Source organism: Pteronotus mesoamericanus, unplaced genomic scaffold (assembly GCF_021234165.1).
Source record: "Pteronotus mesoamericanus isolate MK-2021 breed Mesoamerican mustached bat unplaced genomic scaffold, CSHL_Meso_final contig_164, whole genome shotgun sequence".
Taxonomy (NCBI): Eukaryota; Metazoa; Chordata; class Mammalia; order Chiroptera; family Mormoopidae; genus Pteronotus; species Pteronotus mesoamericanus.
The window spans coordinates 17,147,763-17,161,700 of NW_026555065.1; the positions used below are offsets into that span (position 1 = coordinate 17,147,763).

The following is a 13,938-nucleotide window of genomic DNA, read 5'->3' on the forward strand; positions in this document are numbered from 1 at the left end:
TGAATACAGATATCCAAATATTTGTTCAAGTCTCTGCTTTCAGGTTTTTTTGGGTGGATAACAAGAAGTGGAATTGCTAGATCATATAATCCTATTTTTATAATCCTAAAAATAGTGATCCTATTTTTAACTTTCTGAGGAATTGCCATATTGTTTTCTATAGTGGTTGCACCATTTTACATTCATACCAATAGTGCACAGGGTTTCAATTTCCTCATATCTTTGTCAGCGCTTCTCTGTTTTGACTAGTTATAGGTCTATCCAGATTTTCTGTTTGTTCATGATTTAGTCTTGGTAGGTTTAATGTTTCATCTCATCTACAATTGGATTCAATTTGTTGGCATTCAATTACTTATAGTACTCATAATTTTTATTTGTTAAATCAATAGTAAGGTCCCCATTTTGATTTCTGATCTAACATAAATCTTTTCTTATTAGTCCATCTAACTAAAGGTTTGCAAATTTTGACCTTTGTAAAAAACCAACTTTTAGTTTTGACTTTCTCTTTTGTTTTTCTAATCTATATATCATTTATTTGTCCTCCAGTCTTCATTTTTTTCCTTTCCTTCTGCTAAGTTTGGGTTTGGTTTATTTTTCAAGTTCCTTAAATTGTAAAGTTATGTTGTTGAGGTCTTTCTTTTTTAATGTGTTTATAGCTATAAATTCTCTGCTTAAGCACTGCTGCATCCCATAAGTTTTGGTATATTGTGTTTTTCATGTTCTTGATCATCACAAAAAAAGACAGCAACTTTTTCTCTTTTTTATACTTGTGGTATTTAAAACGCCTTGAGGGTTCAGCTAGTCCAAATTCTCACAGGCACTCCTTTTATATAAACCAGGCCCCTACTCCCAATACTGGGGGAGAAATGAATGTATGAGAAAAGTTCTGAGAGCTCAAATTTCACTATTTACTAAAGAATTTGCTGCATTCCAACTTTAAAAAAGTTTTTATTAAAAAATAATTTCATCTCATTTCACTTATTTTTTAACATTTAAAGAACATTCATTCTCTAACAAATATTTGTAACATAGAGTGTTTTTTTTCTTTTTTAAGCCTCCAGTTAAGTTCTTATCAACAGTTCTTGGCAAAAGTAACCTTCAGTTTTCAGGAATGAATATAAAACTGACCATCTCAACATGCAGCCTCACACTGATGAATCTGGACAACCAACAGGTAAGATCATGGATGTCATTTATAGCTGAACATATTATCTATTTCTCTGGAGGAGCTTGGGCATAATAAAGAGGTTAAAGATTCAGACAGAGTGTACCTAAATTTTACTAAGGCCTGGGGCGGCGGTGGCAGAATCTGACAAGAATTTATATAAAACAAAAATAAGAATGGCATTTCTAACCCATTGCTGGGCCATTTGACTCCTTACATACTTGCCCCTTACCTTAGTAATAAAAACCAAGGTGCAAAGAATATAGTAAATACCATTTGGCAACTCCTATCCTTGAATCAGTCATTTATTCCATTCTGCCAACCCTCTATGAAGAAAAAGCAATTTCATTATCAGAATTAAGGACAGAGGAAGGGTGATATTAGGGTTTATATTCTAGTTAACTCAAATTTAAGCAGAAAACATTTTCTTACAACCCTTGAGGTTGAAAGCTTTCTAAAATGTTATTGTATAATTTTCTCATCTTTGATGACTTATGATACTGTGGTATGCCTGTAAACCTTATTTCACAAAGAACAGCATTGCTGAAGCATACATTGGGCTAATTGTGTACCTTAAAACAGGACAATTTTTGACTTGCTTATTACTTTCTAAACTAACTTCCTTATATCAGGTTATTTATGTGTGTTAGAGTCGAGTTTTTCTTATTTGTAGTGATTTGAGATTTTCAATATTTAAGGTTTTATACTGTACAGAGTGCTGCTGATCAGGGACTCATGGAAGGTTTACTGTGTACTTGGCAGAGACAAAACACTGAGATTTTGAGGTCACATATGGGTTGAAATCCGGGTTTTGCTATGAATGAGCAAGTTACCCTAGCACTCAATTTTCCTCATCAGTGAAATGAGGGTCACAGTACCTATTCATGGTGTTTCTGACAGGATGGATTTAGCAATTGTATGTCTCACAGGGTTATGCAGAGGATTAGGTGAGACCATGGATGTAAATCACTTAGCACAGTGCCAGTCATATGATACCCACTATTATTTACTCAGACATTCTTGAGACCTTTTCATATACCCAGTACTTAACAGGAGAAACATATTATATAAAATTACAGAATTGTCAATAACATTTAAGTATAGTTACATACATTTTTGACTTCCATTTTTTGCCAAAAAATTCACTTGTGGTTTTCAGGGCTGCTTTATTTTCTAACTTCAAAAGCAGAATACATTGGTCACAAAGTAGTATAAATCATCACTGAGGAAAATGCTTAACATGGAACAGTTCAAAATAGATTCCTGTCCAGCTGGGCCCTCACTGGTTATTCAAGAGAGGTGATACCATCGGTACAATGACAGCAGACCATTTGGGGCTGTACTTAAAAGACGCAACACATCTGGGTGGAAGGGAAAACATTCCTTCAGTATTTCAGAAGCTTTGCCTTCAAGACATTCGTAGATCTAAAATTTATTTTTAGTTTTCACACGCGTATGGTACCAGCAACGCTTAATGCTTTTAGTTATGAGATGTCGTTGAATACAGGACCCTTGAATTATTTCAAGAACCTCAGAGACAGGAAATAAAACATTTAATGCTTCCAGTTTTAAAAACTTACCATATTTGGGGATGGCAAAATACATTTTGGAAAAGCAAGTTATAGGGTTTTTGTTTTGTTTTGTTTTTGTATATTCCTTGTTTTATTCAAGCAACAGGCTTCTTGGCATACTTAATTTAGTATTTTAGGGCTTAAGCAACAATGTCAGTCTCAGCAGCTTCCACTTTCTATTTCTTTATTCATTTCTACATCTTCTACCACCAACTCTAACAGCTACTGAAATTGAGAAGGATAATACGGAGATGTGGAGGGCAAAACAAACAGAAAATAGAGGCATCTTTTAATCGCAAGTATTTACAGAGGCCAGGCAGGTAATGCAGTGTTGAGGTACAGGAGAAAACAATGGTGCAAGCGCAGTGATAAACGGTGAGTGCCACCTGGGCTCCATGTTAGGGACACAACGCTGGGGAACGTGGCAAACAGTGTGCCTTCCAGTGTAAAGGTGAACCAGGTGCTTCTCCCGTCACTGTAGGTCAAGAACCTTCAGATCCCCACTTTTGGGTGGGGAAAGAGGGAAGCTTGGGACTTTTACTGCTCTTTTGATTATGAAGTGTTGGTTTTTAATTAAGAACTTATCAAAATGGATGAAAAGACTTAAGTATGTCATAAAAATCCTAGAGGAAAACACAGGCAGTAAAATTTCAGAAATCTTGTGTAGCAGTATTTTTGCCAATATGTCTCCTAGGTCAAGGGACATAAAGAAAAAAAATAAACAAATGCGACTACATTAAATTAAAAAGCTCCTGCACAACTAAAGAAAGCATCATCAAGATGAAAAGGGAACCAACTGTATGGGAGAGCATATTTGCCAATGATATATTGAACAAGGGTTTAATCTCCAAAATATGAAAGAATTATATGACTCAACACGAGGAAGAAAAATAATACAATTAAAAAATGGGCAAAGGGCCTAAATAGACACTTCTCCAAGGAGGACATTCAGATGGCCCATAGCTATATAAAAATAAAATGCTAAACATCACTAGTCATCAGAGAGATGGAAATGGAAACCACAATGAGATATCCTCTCACACCAGTCAGAATGGCTGTCATTGATAAATCAACAAACAAGTGCTGGTGAGGATGTGGAGAAAAGGGGCACCGTAGTGCACTGTTGGTGGGAATGCAGACTGGTGCAGCCACTAAGGAAGACTATATGGAACTTCCTCAAAAAATTAAAAATGGAACTGCCTTTTGACCCAGCAATTCCACTGCTGGGAACATACCCAAAGAATCCCAAATCACCAGTTCAAAAGAATATATGCATTCCTGTGTTCACAACAGTGCGATTTACAATAGCCAAGATTTGAAAACAGCCTAAGTGCCCATCAGTAGATGAGTGGATAAAAAAAAACAACTGTGGTACATTTACACAATGGAATACTATGCAGTAGAAAGACAGGAATTCCTTTTGCAATGGCACGAGTGGAACTGCAGACTATTACGCTAAGTGAAGTAAGCCAGTTGGTGAAAGACAAATACTAAATGATCTCAGTTATAAGAGGAATCTAATGAGCAAAATAAAACCAGAGGCATTGAATTATGGAACAGACTGACAGCAGTAAGAGGGTAAGCAGGAGGCAGGGACTAACTGAGAGGTGAAGGGACTAATCAAAGAACATATATAAAGGACCAATGCACATGGACAACGGTGGGGGTACTGACTATAGAAGTGAGGCAGGCAGGGCGGAGGGGGACAATGGGGCAAAAATTGGGACAACTGTAATAGCATAAACAATAAAATAAAATAATAAAAAATTAAAATTAGAAGCATGAGCCAAACAAAAAACAGACATATGTCCTTAGGGCAGCTGATATGAAATAGCTCATTTAACCAAATATCTGATCAAGAAAATGCTCCCAATCACATTACATACTCATAAGCTTCTTTAAGTTCCCTCTCCCCACGTCACAAAATCAGGAACACAATTTCCCCAGAATCCTTTCTTTAGTTCCCATTAAAGGAAGATATACATATATCTAATTATCCCTATTTTCAATTCAGGAGCTTAAGGCAGAAATACTAAGTAATTTACCTAGTTACAGAGCTAGTAAATAGTGGAGCCTAGATTTGAATCAGGTAGGTTGGTTCTAGTCTGTGATAACTTTAAATATAATAGAAATACAAGTGATTTTACACCCCTAACAGGGGTGTTAAAAATGTTACAATTTTCTATGCTCAGTAAATTACCAACTATTAATTTCAGTAGTCTCTCAGTTCACTACTGACAACCAACCATTCAGAGTCAGTTGTAGAATGCAGTTGTTTCTCTGCAAAACAAGCCCTCAAACCCAACAGGGAGTGGTTTTCTTTTCCCCTTCTCTTGTTTCTGTCAGTCCCAGAGAAACAGAATCATACCTCCAGGTGAGTAGACCTGTTTTTTGTTTTTGTTTTGGGGGGGGGGGCGCCTATTTCCTGTCATCTTTATCAGGAGGTAAATGCAGCTGGTCAGCTCATTGCGTATTGGCATCCTTTTGTACTGGCAACCTTTTTTCTTCTCGGAGTACCATTAATTCACATCACACCAGCAACTGATTGTTTATCCACAGACTCACGTAACTGCAGCTATAAATTGGCTGAAAGTGCAGTGAAAGAAGTGAGGCGGGATTAAGTTTGTTATCTACTATCTAGTCTTCCCCCTCATCTCTCTCTTCCTCCGCACCAAGCCAGTGTTAGCGATTACACTCATCCTCATCCTTGTCAGGCCCATCCGTGTTTTACAGAAAACAAACCCCCTGCATAAGACTTGGAGTTATTGTGTTGTACTGGATGTGTCTTTTACTACCATAATGGAACAGGAACATCTAGTACCTTTTTACTGATCATAAGACCTGATGGTATACTCAGTTTTACTGGTCATTGTCTCCTGACATAATTATCACAGAACTTTAGAACCTTAATAAAATAGCCATAGCAACATGCTCATTCATTTTCCCAGGTTGGAAAATTCTCATACAGAAACTTATTAAATTTAGTTTCCACAAATTAATTTGCAAATCATGTATTTGAAGCTGGAACTTTACCTTATAGTGGTTAAATTTAAATCATAATGTGGTTGCAAAATACAATAAAAAAGTAGGATACAATAAAAGTAGTACATAAAGTATATATGCAATACTATTAGCCAAACAAAATACACAGAACAGGAAATTTTTATTGTCTCAAATGCTGGTGCATAACCAATAAGAAGCTTAATTAGAAGAGGAGACAGAGGGAAACTTCAGGAATTTCTGGACAGGTTTAAAATCTTTAAAGGTTAGTAGCATAATTGTTCATAAAGTCTTTTTTAAATGCAGGCCTTCCTTTTACATGACAATTTCCACTTAACATTTCTTGCGTTATAAAGTTCAACCAGCCTTTTCCCTGTAAAGTTAACAGAGAATGATAAAACAAAATTTCTCTAAGATATGAGAGTATTAGAAATAGTTTCTTTTCTTTGTACTTTCACATAAATTTCAATGTCTGAATCTGAAAATTTAATAAGGATTTAAATTCTGACTTTTAACAAAATGGTCAAGATAATGAATTTTCTTGAATTACAGATCACAGTAGCTTTATTATGGATTAACATACATGTACAAATAAAATTTCAGATGCCCTTGGAAACATGTTAAGATATATTACACATGATACATATTTCTTTTTGGGTTTGCTTATCCTTCCAGGACACTAAGAATATTCAATTATCATACACTAAAAATTTACCTTTGATAACTACAGCTTGGAGAGATCACAAAGTGGAATCTTCAAAGTTTTCTCAATAGCCTTTCTGTCCAAATGACTCAGAGACATCTGGTGTCCAAAGTTGGACATACTACTTTTTCTCTTGTAATTAGTATCAGTAATTAGCTCTTGTACTGGCAGTTTGTCTTGGTCTTAACTTATTCTTGCAAAACCATCCCTTACAATGAAATATGGAAGTAATTTTCCCTAATGCACAGAAAATAATCTGGATCGATAAGAAAGTCAAAGCCACAGGCGTTTCACGATATTTTTGAAAACAAGTTTCAACAGTCCTAAAATCCTTTTTCTTTAAGTTTTTACTTTTCCACAATTGTGTAATCACTGCCTATTCTATTCTGCAAAACAAAACATTTTTTTTGAAGATCAAGGTTTTCATTGGCACAAAACTATCTGGAATAAACGCGAGTGTAATGTTGGGTCTGTCCTCAAGTAGTTTCCTCCTCTGTAACTACATTTAACTACTCTCTATCAATAATCTCATCACAACCCAGTTCTTCTGTCAGACGATTAACTACCATAAGTGAAAAAAGCTCTTCGATAAAAGCCAACTGATCAAATGGGGTCTTCTCATAGTGCCTCTGAAAACCACCATCCAGGGCTGCTTCTCTTGCTCTGGACGTTCTCAGGAACATCTTGACTTCTTCGAGGGCCTCTGGTACTCTGTAGCCTGAACCACTCAGCCGCTCTTCTTCTGGATAGTCGTAGTCATCCTCCCAGTCATCAAATTGCTCACCCTCGATCTCCAAGTCAAGGCCCTCGGCCTGGCCTGGCTGCTCCCCGGGGCTGGGCCGCTTAGCAAGACCACGGTCACCCTCCGGCCCCGCCACTGGTTCAGCTCCCTCCTCCTCCATTGGGCCGTCTTCCTTGAGCTGCAGCTGGGCCCGGTTGCGGGAGGGGTTCGGGGACGGTTCCCGGCTCGCACGGCCTACCTCCATCTGCGGAAGGTCACTCTCGCCATGTATCACACCCATCTGCAGGTCATTGCTTTCTTCATACAGCTGGGACAACTCGTGCATTTCCAACATGGTACCGCGGCTCAATCTCTTGCAAGATGTTTTCAGCAATATCGGAGCTTACGCGGCGCTCCGCTTTTGAGCTTGCGCAAACTGCATGCGCGACCCCGTGCGTCTGCGTGACCCCCATACACCGCCGCGCCACTTGGCGCGCTGCTAGGGTGTGGGGCTGCTGGCTGTGTCGCGGGAGACAGTCCTCGCGGCTCGGTGGTCTGTTTTGTTTGATCGAAATCGTATCTAAAGTCTGTGCATGCAAGAGCATTACTTCGTCTCCGTTTTACTTAACCGTTGTGCTGCTTACGATGCTACGAACTGGGAAACACAAGCCTGCTGTAATGCTCTATCGTCCTCCTTCTCGCTTCCTTCCTTCCTCCTGCGCCTGCTCCTTCCTCCCACCTCCACCGATGGTGTCTGTTCCGAGGTTTTTAACTACCTCTTGTCTGCGCTAGTGACTTGTAAATCCACACTTCCAAACACATGGTGTTCTCAACCACAAATCAACATGTTAAGAACTGATCCTCATTACAAAAAGTTAAATTTGTATATAAGCATATTATCTGTGCTCTTTTTAAAAAGTTATAGTGAGGAAATACTCGGTCCCATTTCTCTTCGCAAGGGGTAAATTTCCATTAATATCAATTTGGTGTGTGTATTCTTTAGATCCTTTTTCTTTGCATTTACGTGAATCTTAGGTCCTCAAGGAGAAAACTTTATTACATTTCATACAACTGTCTTCAATTTATAAAACAAACATCTCAACATTGTCTTGAAAATTTAGCTTTGTTAGTATATGTGGGGTTTTTTTCCATAGCATTCTCTTTGTATAACTATACTATGGTTGACCTGTTTGTGTAAAAATAATTTCTGATTTTTTTGTACTATAAACTGTGGCTAAATGAACGTCCACGTGTGCCAGTGTTTCTCTAGAATAAATACTTAGAAGCGGAAAGGTGGAGTCATAGGGTATGCATACTCTAGTGGTAATAAATACTGTCAAATTGCTTTCCAAAGTTGCTGTACAAATTTAAGCTCTAGCTAAGTGTTTAAGACTATCCACACCCTTGCCACACATGATTGTGTTGAACTTGACTGTTTTATCAATTTAATGTTACCTTGTTTTATTTTGAATAGTCTTAATTTCTTGTAGGTTGTTTTTCAATATTTCTTGAACGTTTGTATTACCTCTGAAAATTAGCTGGCTTTGAGTTTATTTCTTTTTCTTACTGATTGATAAGAATTCCTTATAAACTCTGTATATGAATACTTTGTTTTACATGTTGCAAGGACATTCTCTTTCACTATTGTTTGTCTTGTTATAGGGTTCTTATACAAAAGTTTTAAAATGGGTTTTTATGTAATCTAAGGGGTTTTTTGGTATGTCTTTTTCTGTCTATTAATATAGGTTTTTCCTGTCTCAAAGATCATAAGTATAATCTTTTATCGGTCTTCTGATATATGTATAGATCTTTTATGAATCAAACATTTATTTATATAGATTGTATGAAGACAAGATTTACTTATATATTTTCCATCTCTCTCTCTCTCTCTCTCTCTCTCTCTCTCTCGCTAATTCAGCCAACTCCATTAATTTAATCACTTGTCCTTTTGTCTGTTTGATGCAACATTTACCGTAGACTAAAAGTCCATATGACTATGTGAGTCTGTTTTCAGACTTTGTATTCTAATAAAATTTCTAGCTTTATAATATGCATTGCTAATAAGGAAAATCTAGTCTTTTTGTTCTTTGAAAAAATTTCTTTAGCTTTTTTTGCACATGTATTCTTCCATGTGAATTTTAGAAGCAGCATGAAAAGTTCTCTGAATGACATGGGTGGAATTTTTATTGGAATTGCATAGCAATTACAGATTAATTTGGGGGAGAGTTGACATCTTTACAGTATTACCTTCTAATCCATAAAAGGGATATATATCTTTTATTTTTTACTTGTTCAGGTAATATTTATACCCTTCAATGAATTTTTCCAAAAAGTTTTAAACAAATCTTTTAAGATTTATACATAGGTACCTTTGTAAAATATACCTCCCTCTGCCCCCAAATACAGTGTCTAATTGACTATTGCTAATATATAGGAATGACATTGATTATTGTATACTGATATTTTTTGGAACCATTTTAACTGAAATGTAAATAGAGAGAGGTGTACACATCATGATTATCACAAAATGAACATACTTGTGTAACTACTACCCAGGTGAAGAAACATGATTTCATCCCAGAAAACCCCTTGCTGTCTCTTCCTTGCTCAGAAGTAACTACTCTCCTGACTTCAAGCAGAATAAAATAAGTTTGCCTGTTTTTGAACTTTGTACAAATGAATCCATGCAACCTGTATTTTTTTGTGTCTACCTTCTTTTGCTGAAGAAACATATTGTTGCTATGTAGTAGTTCAGTGCTTGAATATGACAATAGTCATTTGATTGGGATTGTTAAAGTTGTACTTTACTATGAAAAGGTCAGTGATTATCTTTCTTTGGCATACTTTTTGGTACACATATTTACACAATTCTGTTGGATATACATACATTTAGGAGTAGAATTCTTGGTCATTTTACATAAGCTACTTTACTATCTTCTGTTAAACACTTCTGAAGACAAGATTAATTAATAGGTGCACAGCTGATATTTTAATGTACCTTCAAAACAACTTGGGAAATACATCTCTGCAAATTGGTCATTACACTGTGGGTATTACAAACAAGTAATCCTAGAATCTAAAGTGAAAGAGATAAACTTCTTGGCTAAGTAATGCAATTCCCTTGAATAATCATTTCATACTGGAAATCTTAATGTTAGTTCTTTAGGCTACTTTTCATGGCAAATAAACCCAATTCAAACTAATTTATATAAAAATAAGTTATTAAAATAGAAAAAACAATAAAGGGAGACAGGAATTGGTTGAAATGATGAAACAATCACCACCAGACTTTATTCTATTTTTAATTCTCAGCTATTTTTTCTCCAGAGGTAGAGCTTCATTTTTCCAGTAAGGTTTCCTCACATGTCAGCAAAAGACAGCTCAGAGAATCTTTGGGCTTACATGGTCCTTAATGGGGGCGGGGGGAGAGAAAGACAAAGAGAAAGAGATGTATCCTTTCCTTTTGTCCACATCAGTTTCCCCCCAAAGACACTGACTGACTCTGATATATTCAAGTGTGTTCTGATTAGCTAGGCCTGGATCATGTGCCCACCTGCAAGGAGAGAGGCAATGAGATGGGCATGTCAAACCAACCCAAAGTCTCATGGTCTAAGTGAGATTAATACAGAATGTGGGTGGGGTGGTTTCAAAGAGATGCTGTCCAAGCCAAAATGAAATATATATGTATGTCTATTACTGTCAGATTGTATGTAACTAGGAGTAACTAACTTATAGCATCATACATGTTTGATTTGTTTATGTTTTCCAGATTATTGCCAATCATCATATGCAGTCTATTTCATTTGCCTCTGGAGGGGATCCTGTAAGTATGAATTCATAAAAGTTCTTTTATAAGAGGTAAAAGAGCTTCCACGTAAAGCCTATTAGCCACTACATGTCCTTACCAAATATCTTACTAGAATTTGTGAATAGCTGGATGTAGCAGGTAATCAATTTGGTTTTGACAAAATATGTCCTGTCACTGATTTTTAAAATATTTGGGTTAATAGGTGAGCTAATAATACTCCAGTGTGGTATTAGCTATAGAGTTATAATCCGAGAAACTTCTCATTGATAACATCAAAGTCATGAAAAATAAAGCATATCATACATGTGTTGCCAGTCCTTCCTCAGAATTCTTCTCCAGGCAGTTGCTACTAATCAATTGGACTTGGCATATGAAGGGAAGCCTATCAACCACACAGGGCAATTAAGCCTAATCTAGATACATCCTGCTTTGCAGAAATTTAAGGAGATAACCCTCAGGTGGGGAGAGAGAACAGCAGTTTCTCTCTACCAAGAACAGCAGTTTGTCTCTTCCAAGAGGTCACATGGTGCTCATTTCCCATGAATGGTACTCTCTCTGTGAGCCTACTTTGCATAGTGGAAGGTCATTCTCTGATTGGATACTGCATCATTTCTGGACTAAAGCAAAAGGAGAGGGGCGTGAAAGCTAAGAAGCCTGTAATTGAACACCCCCCCCCCCAAAAAAAAACAAATCTGAGTAGAAGGAAGACTTTACTCCTTTGTGACACCGTGCCATCTTTCTACCTGCAAACATACAAAAGGCTAGAGGAGGACAGAGTCTGACTTTCATAATGATTGAACAACAGTAACATCAAGAAAACGTCGGGAACGTATGAAGACCTTGTCCTTGCCGACAATATGTTACCAGCTTCTCTACATTTATTATGAAGAGCATATCCTTCAGAAATGAGGCAATAAAATCCACTTTAGCAGTTGATTTTTTTCTCTCCATCGCATTTAGCTTCTTTCTTCCAAATGAGGAACAAAATTTAGGGTCATACATGATAGGACACATAACTTAGAATCTGAAGGCAGGTATGGAGTGGTAGTAAAAATAATCTGGCAGCCGGTGTCACTGCAGGGTTTTGATTGATTTTAATCTTGAGGCTAAATATTTCAAGGAAAAATAAATTATCCTAAAAAGAAAGTTCTGATGTTTCTCTGTATAAACATTGCTCCCTTCACTGGCTTCTAATGTATTTAAGCAAGTTCCTCCACTTGGGTGTTGTCTTTTTTGTATGTACTTCACATACAAAAAGGCAGTTAAATGCTATTTAAATCAGCCATTCTTTAAAACATTTCAGTAATAATTGGTCTCCCCATTGGCTACCTGTGACTCAAAATATTTAACCATGTCAAACCTAGACAACCTGCCTTTAGAACTTCCTTGAAACCTGTGGTGGTTTTTCTTCCACAGGTTTCAAGGAAGTTCTAAAGGCAGGTTGTCCAGGTCTTAAATCATTGTTTGTTTGCTAGGCAGGTTGTCTTAAATCATTGTTTGTTTGCTTCTTTGATTAATGGATACCTAATTTTCCCTTTAGGCTTCACCATTTCCTCACCTTTCAGCTTTGAGTATGGTTATTTTCAAGGGAATATTTTAGTTCCATGGTGCCACCATTTAAAAGTAAACCAAATTTTAGAGTTCCACCTTTCCCCAAGAGATTTCACAAATGGTTAATAGTGGATTCATAAGCAAACTGGACATGCAAGGTGTCTGCCACTTTGTAGCTGCAATGTGAGCCCAGGCCTGAATCTGAAGGCTGATCCATCCAGCTTTGTAATCTGGCCCCACAGTGACACCAAGGGACATGTTTGGTAGAGAGAGTTGGCTGAATCCAGCTGGCACTGTCTTTTCTTTTTCTAATCCATTATCATTTCGTCATCCATGAAGGAACTCAGATACCTTCCTTAACATGCTTTAAGTAACATGTTCTATAAATGTAGTGCGAAAAATAATCGTCGTTGTTTGCCTTAAATTTCCCCTTTCAAGTTTCATGGCTTACTGTCATATATAGGATTGGTATGCAAATCCTTTTATTTACCACAAACATTTGTCATAAGCATGCCCTGCAAGATGTCTCTCATAGTTCTCCAGAATCTGAATTATTTTTAGACTGTCTTCATGTGCCTTTAGTTCTGTAGTTCTTTCAACCCACCAAAGCATCGCCCTCCCAAAACCAAACAGTAAAGGATGTGTAGCCCTTGTGGGAAAGTTTTTGCCTACTGAATGGAGTGAGACCTCCATGCTTCCTACAGCTAGGGCAACAGCCTCCCCTTTGGAAATTGAAAGTAGAGTCATCCTAACATTAGCATTAGAGATCTCCGAGTGAGGTTGTGCCCTCAGGTCAGGGAGGTAGTAGGGTGGAGTGCCAGGCTTTGGGGTCAAGTTGGCTTGACCTGTGTATCCTGTCTAAGCTGCCCAGCCCTCACCTGTAAAATAGGGAAGGATTACTCTTGCCTCCTAGTGTCAGGAGAATTGAATGAATTGATGCAGGTAACCTGATTGTGCCTGGCACAGAGTGATACGAGGTAACTGTCACCGATGTTGTTAACACCGGTCCATATTTTTTCCAGGTCACTCACTGAAATAATTTACAACTTCACAGCTAACTGGGTACCAGGGAGCAGGAGCTAAGCCTCCATGGCCTAATGTAGTGCCCTTTTTTCTACAATGTTTTCTCTAAAGTTTAAAAAATACTGGGCATTCTTCCTTACTTAGTGACTTTTGCTCATTCTCACCTTTACTCTCTTCTCAAAAACAGTTTACCTGTCTTTCTTCTCTCAGCCCTGAAGACAGTTCTTGGTAACGCTTCTGTATTTACATATACTTCCTCCATTTCAAATTACATTAATGAGTACGGCCACATTAAATGCATTTTCTTATAGTTTCCGCCACTATTTGTGCTTTACTTTTAACATTCTTTAAACTCTCCCAGACATTTACAGTTACAGAATTTTACAGCTATAAGAC

General features: G+C 37.2%; 2 protein-coding genes across 3 annotated transcripts in view; one reads left to right on the forward strand and one right to left on the reverse strand.

Moving 5' to 3' along the window:
• SHC4 (SHC adaptor protein 4) overlaps positions 1-13,938 on the forward strand; it is a 109,501-nt gene that overhangs the window by 52,156 nt on the left and 43,407 nt on the right. The window contains exons 4-5 of the mRNA XM_054565455.1: positions 1,055-1,174; positions 10,930-10,983. Coding sequence (XP_054421430.1) covers positions 1,055-1,174; positions 10,930-10,983 — 174 coding nt within the window. The remainder of the gene's footprint in view (positions 1-1,054; positions 1,175-10,929; positions 10,984-13,938) is intronic.
• EID1 (EP300 interacting inhibitor of differentiation 1) lies at positions 5,862-7,601 on the reverse strand. Of its 2 annotated transcripts, XR_008528427.1 has the most exons (2): positions 6,452-7,601; positions 5,862-6,109 (listed from the first exon to the last, which is right to left on the reverse strand). XR_008528427.1 is itself a non-coding variant. In XM_054565454.1 (1 exon), the coding sequence occupies exon 1, from the start codon at positions 7,513-7,515 to the stop codon at positions 6,949-6,951; it is 567 nt and encodes a 188-aa protein (XP_054421429.1). In that variant the 5' UTR covers positions 7,516-7,601; the 3' UTR covers positions 6,273-6,948. The 2 variants fall into 2 exon arrangements, 1 of the variants encoding a protein (XP_054421429.1); XM_054565454.1 differs by lacking the exon at positions 5,862-6,109 and having other exon boundaries at positions 6,273-7,601.

Excerpts from the sequence above, each read along its gene's own strand:
- EID1 (XM_054565454.1), bottom strand. The coding sequence starts at position 7,515 with ATGTTGGAAATGCACGAGTTGTCCCAGCTGTATGAAGAAAGCAATGAC.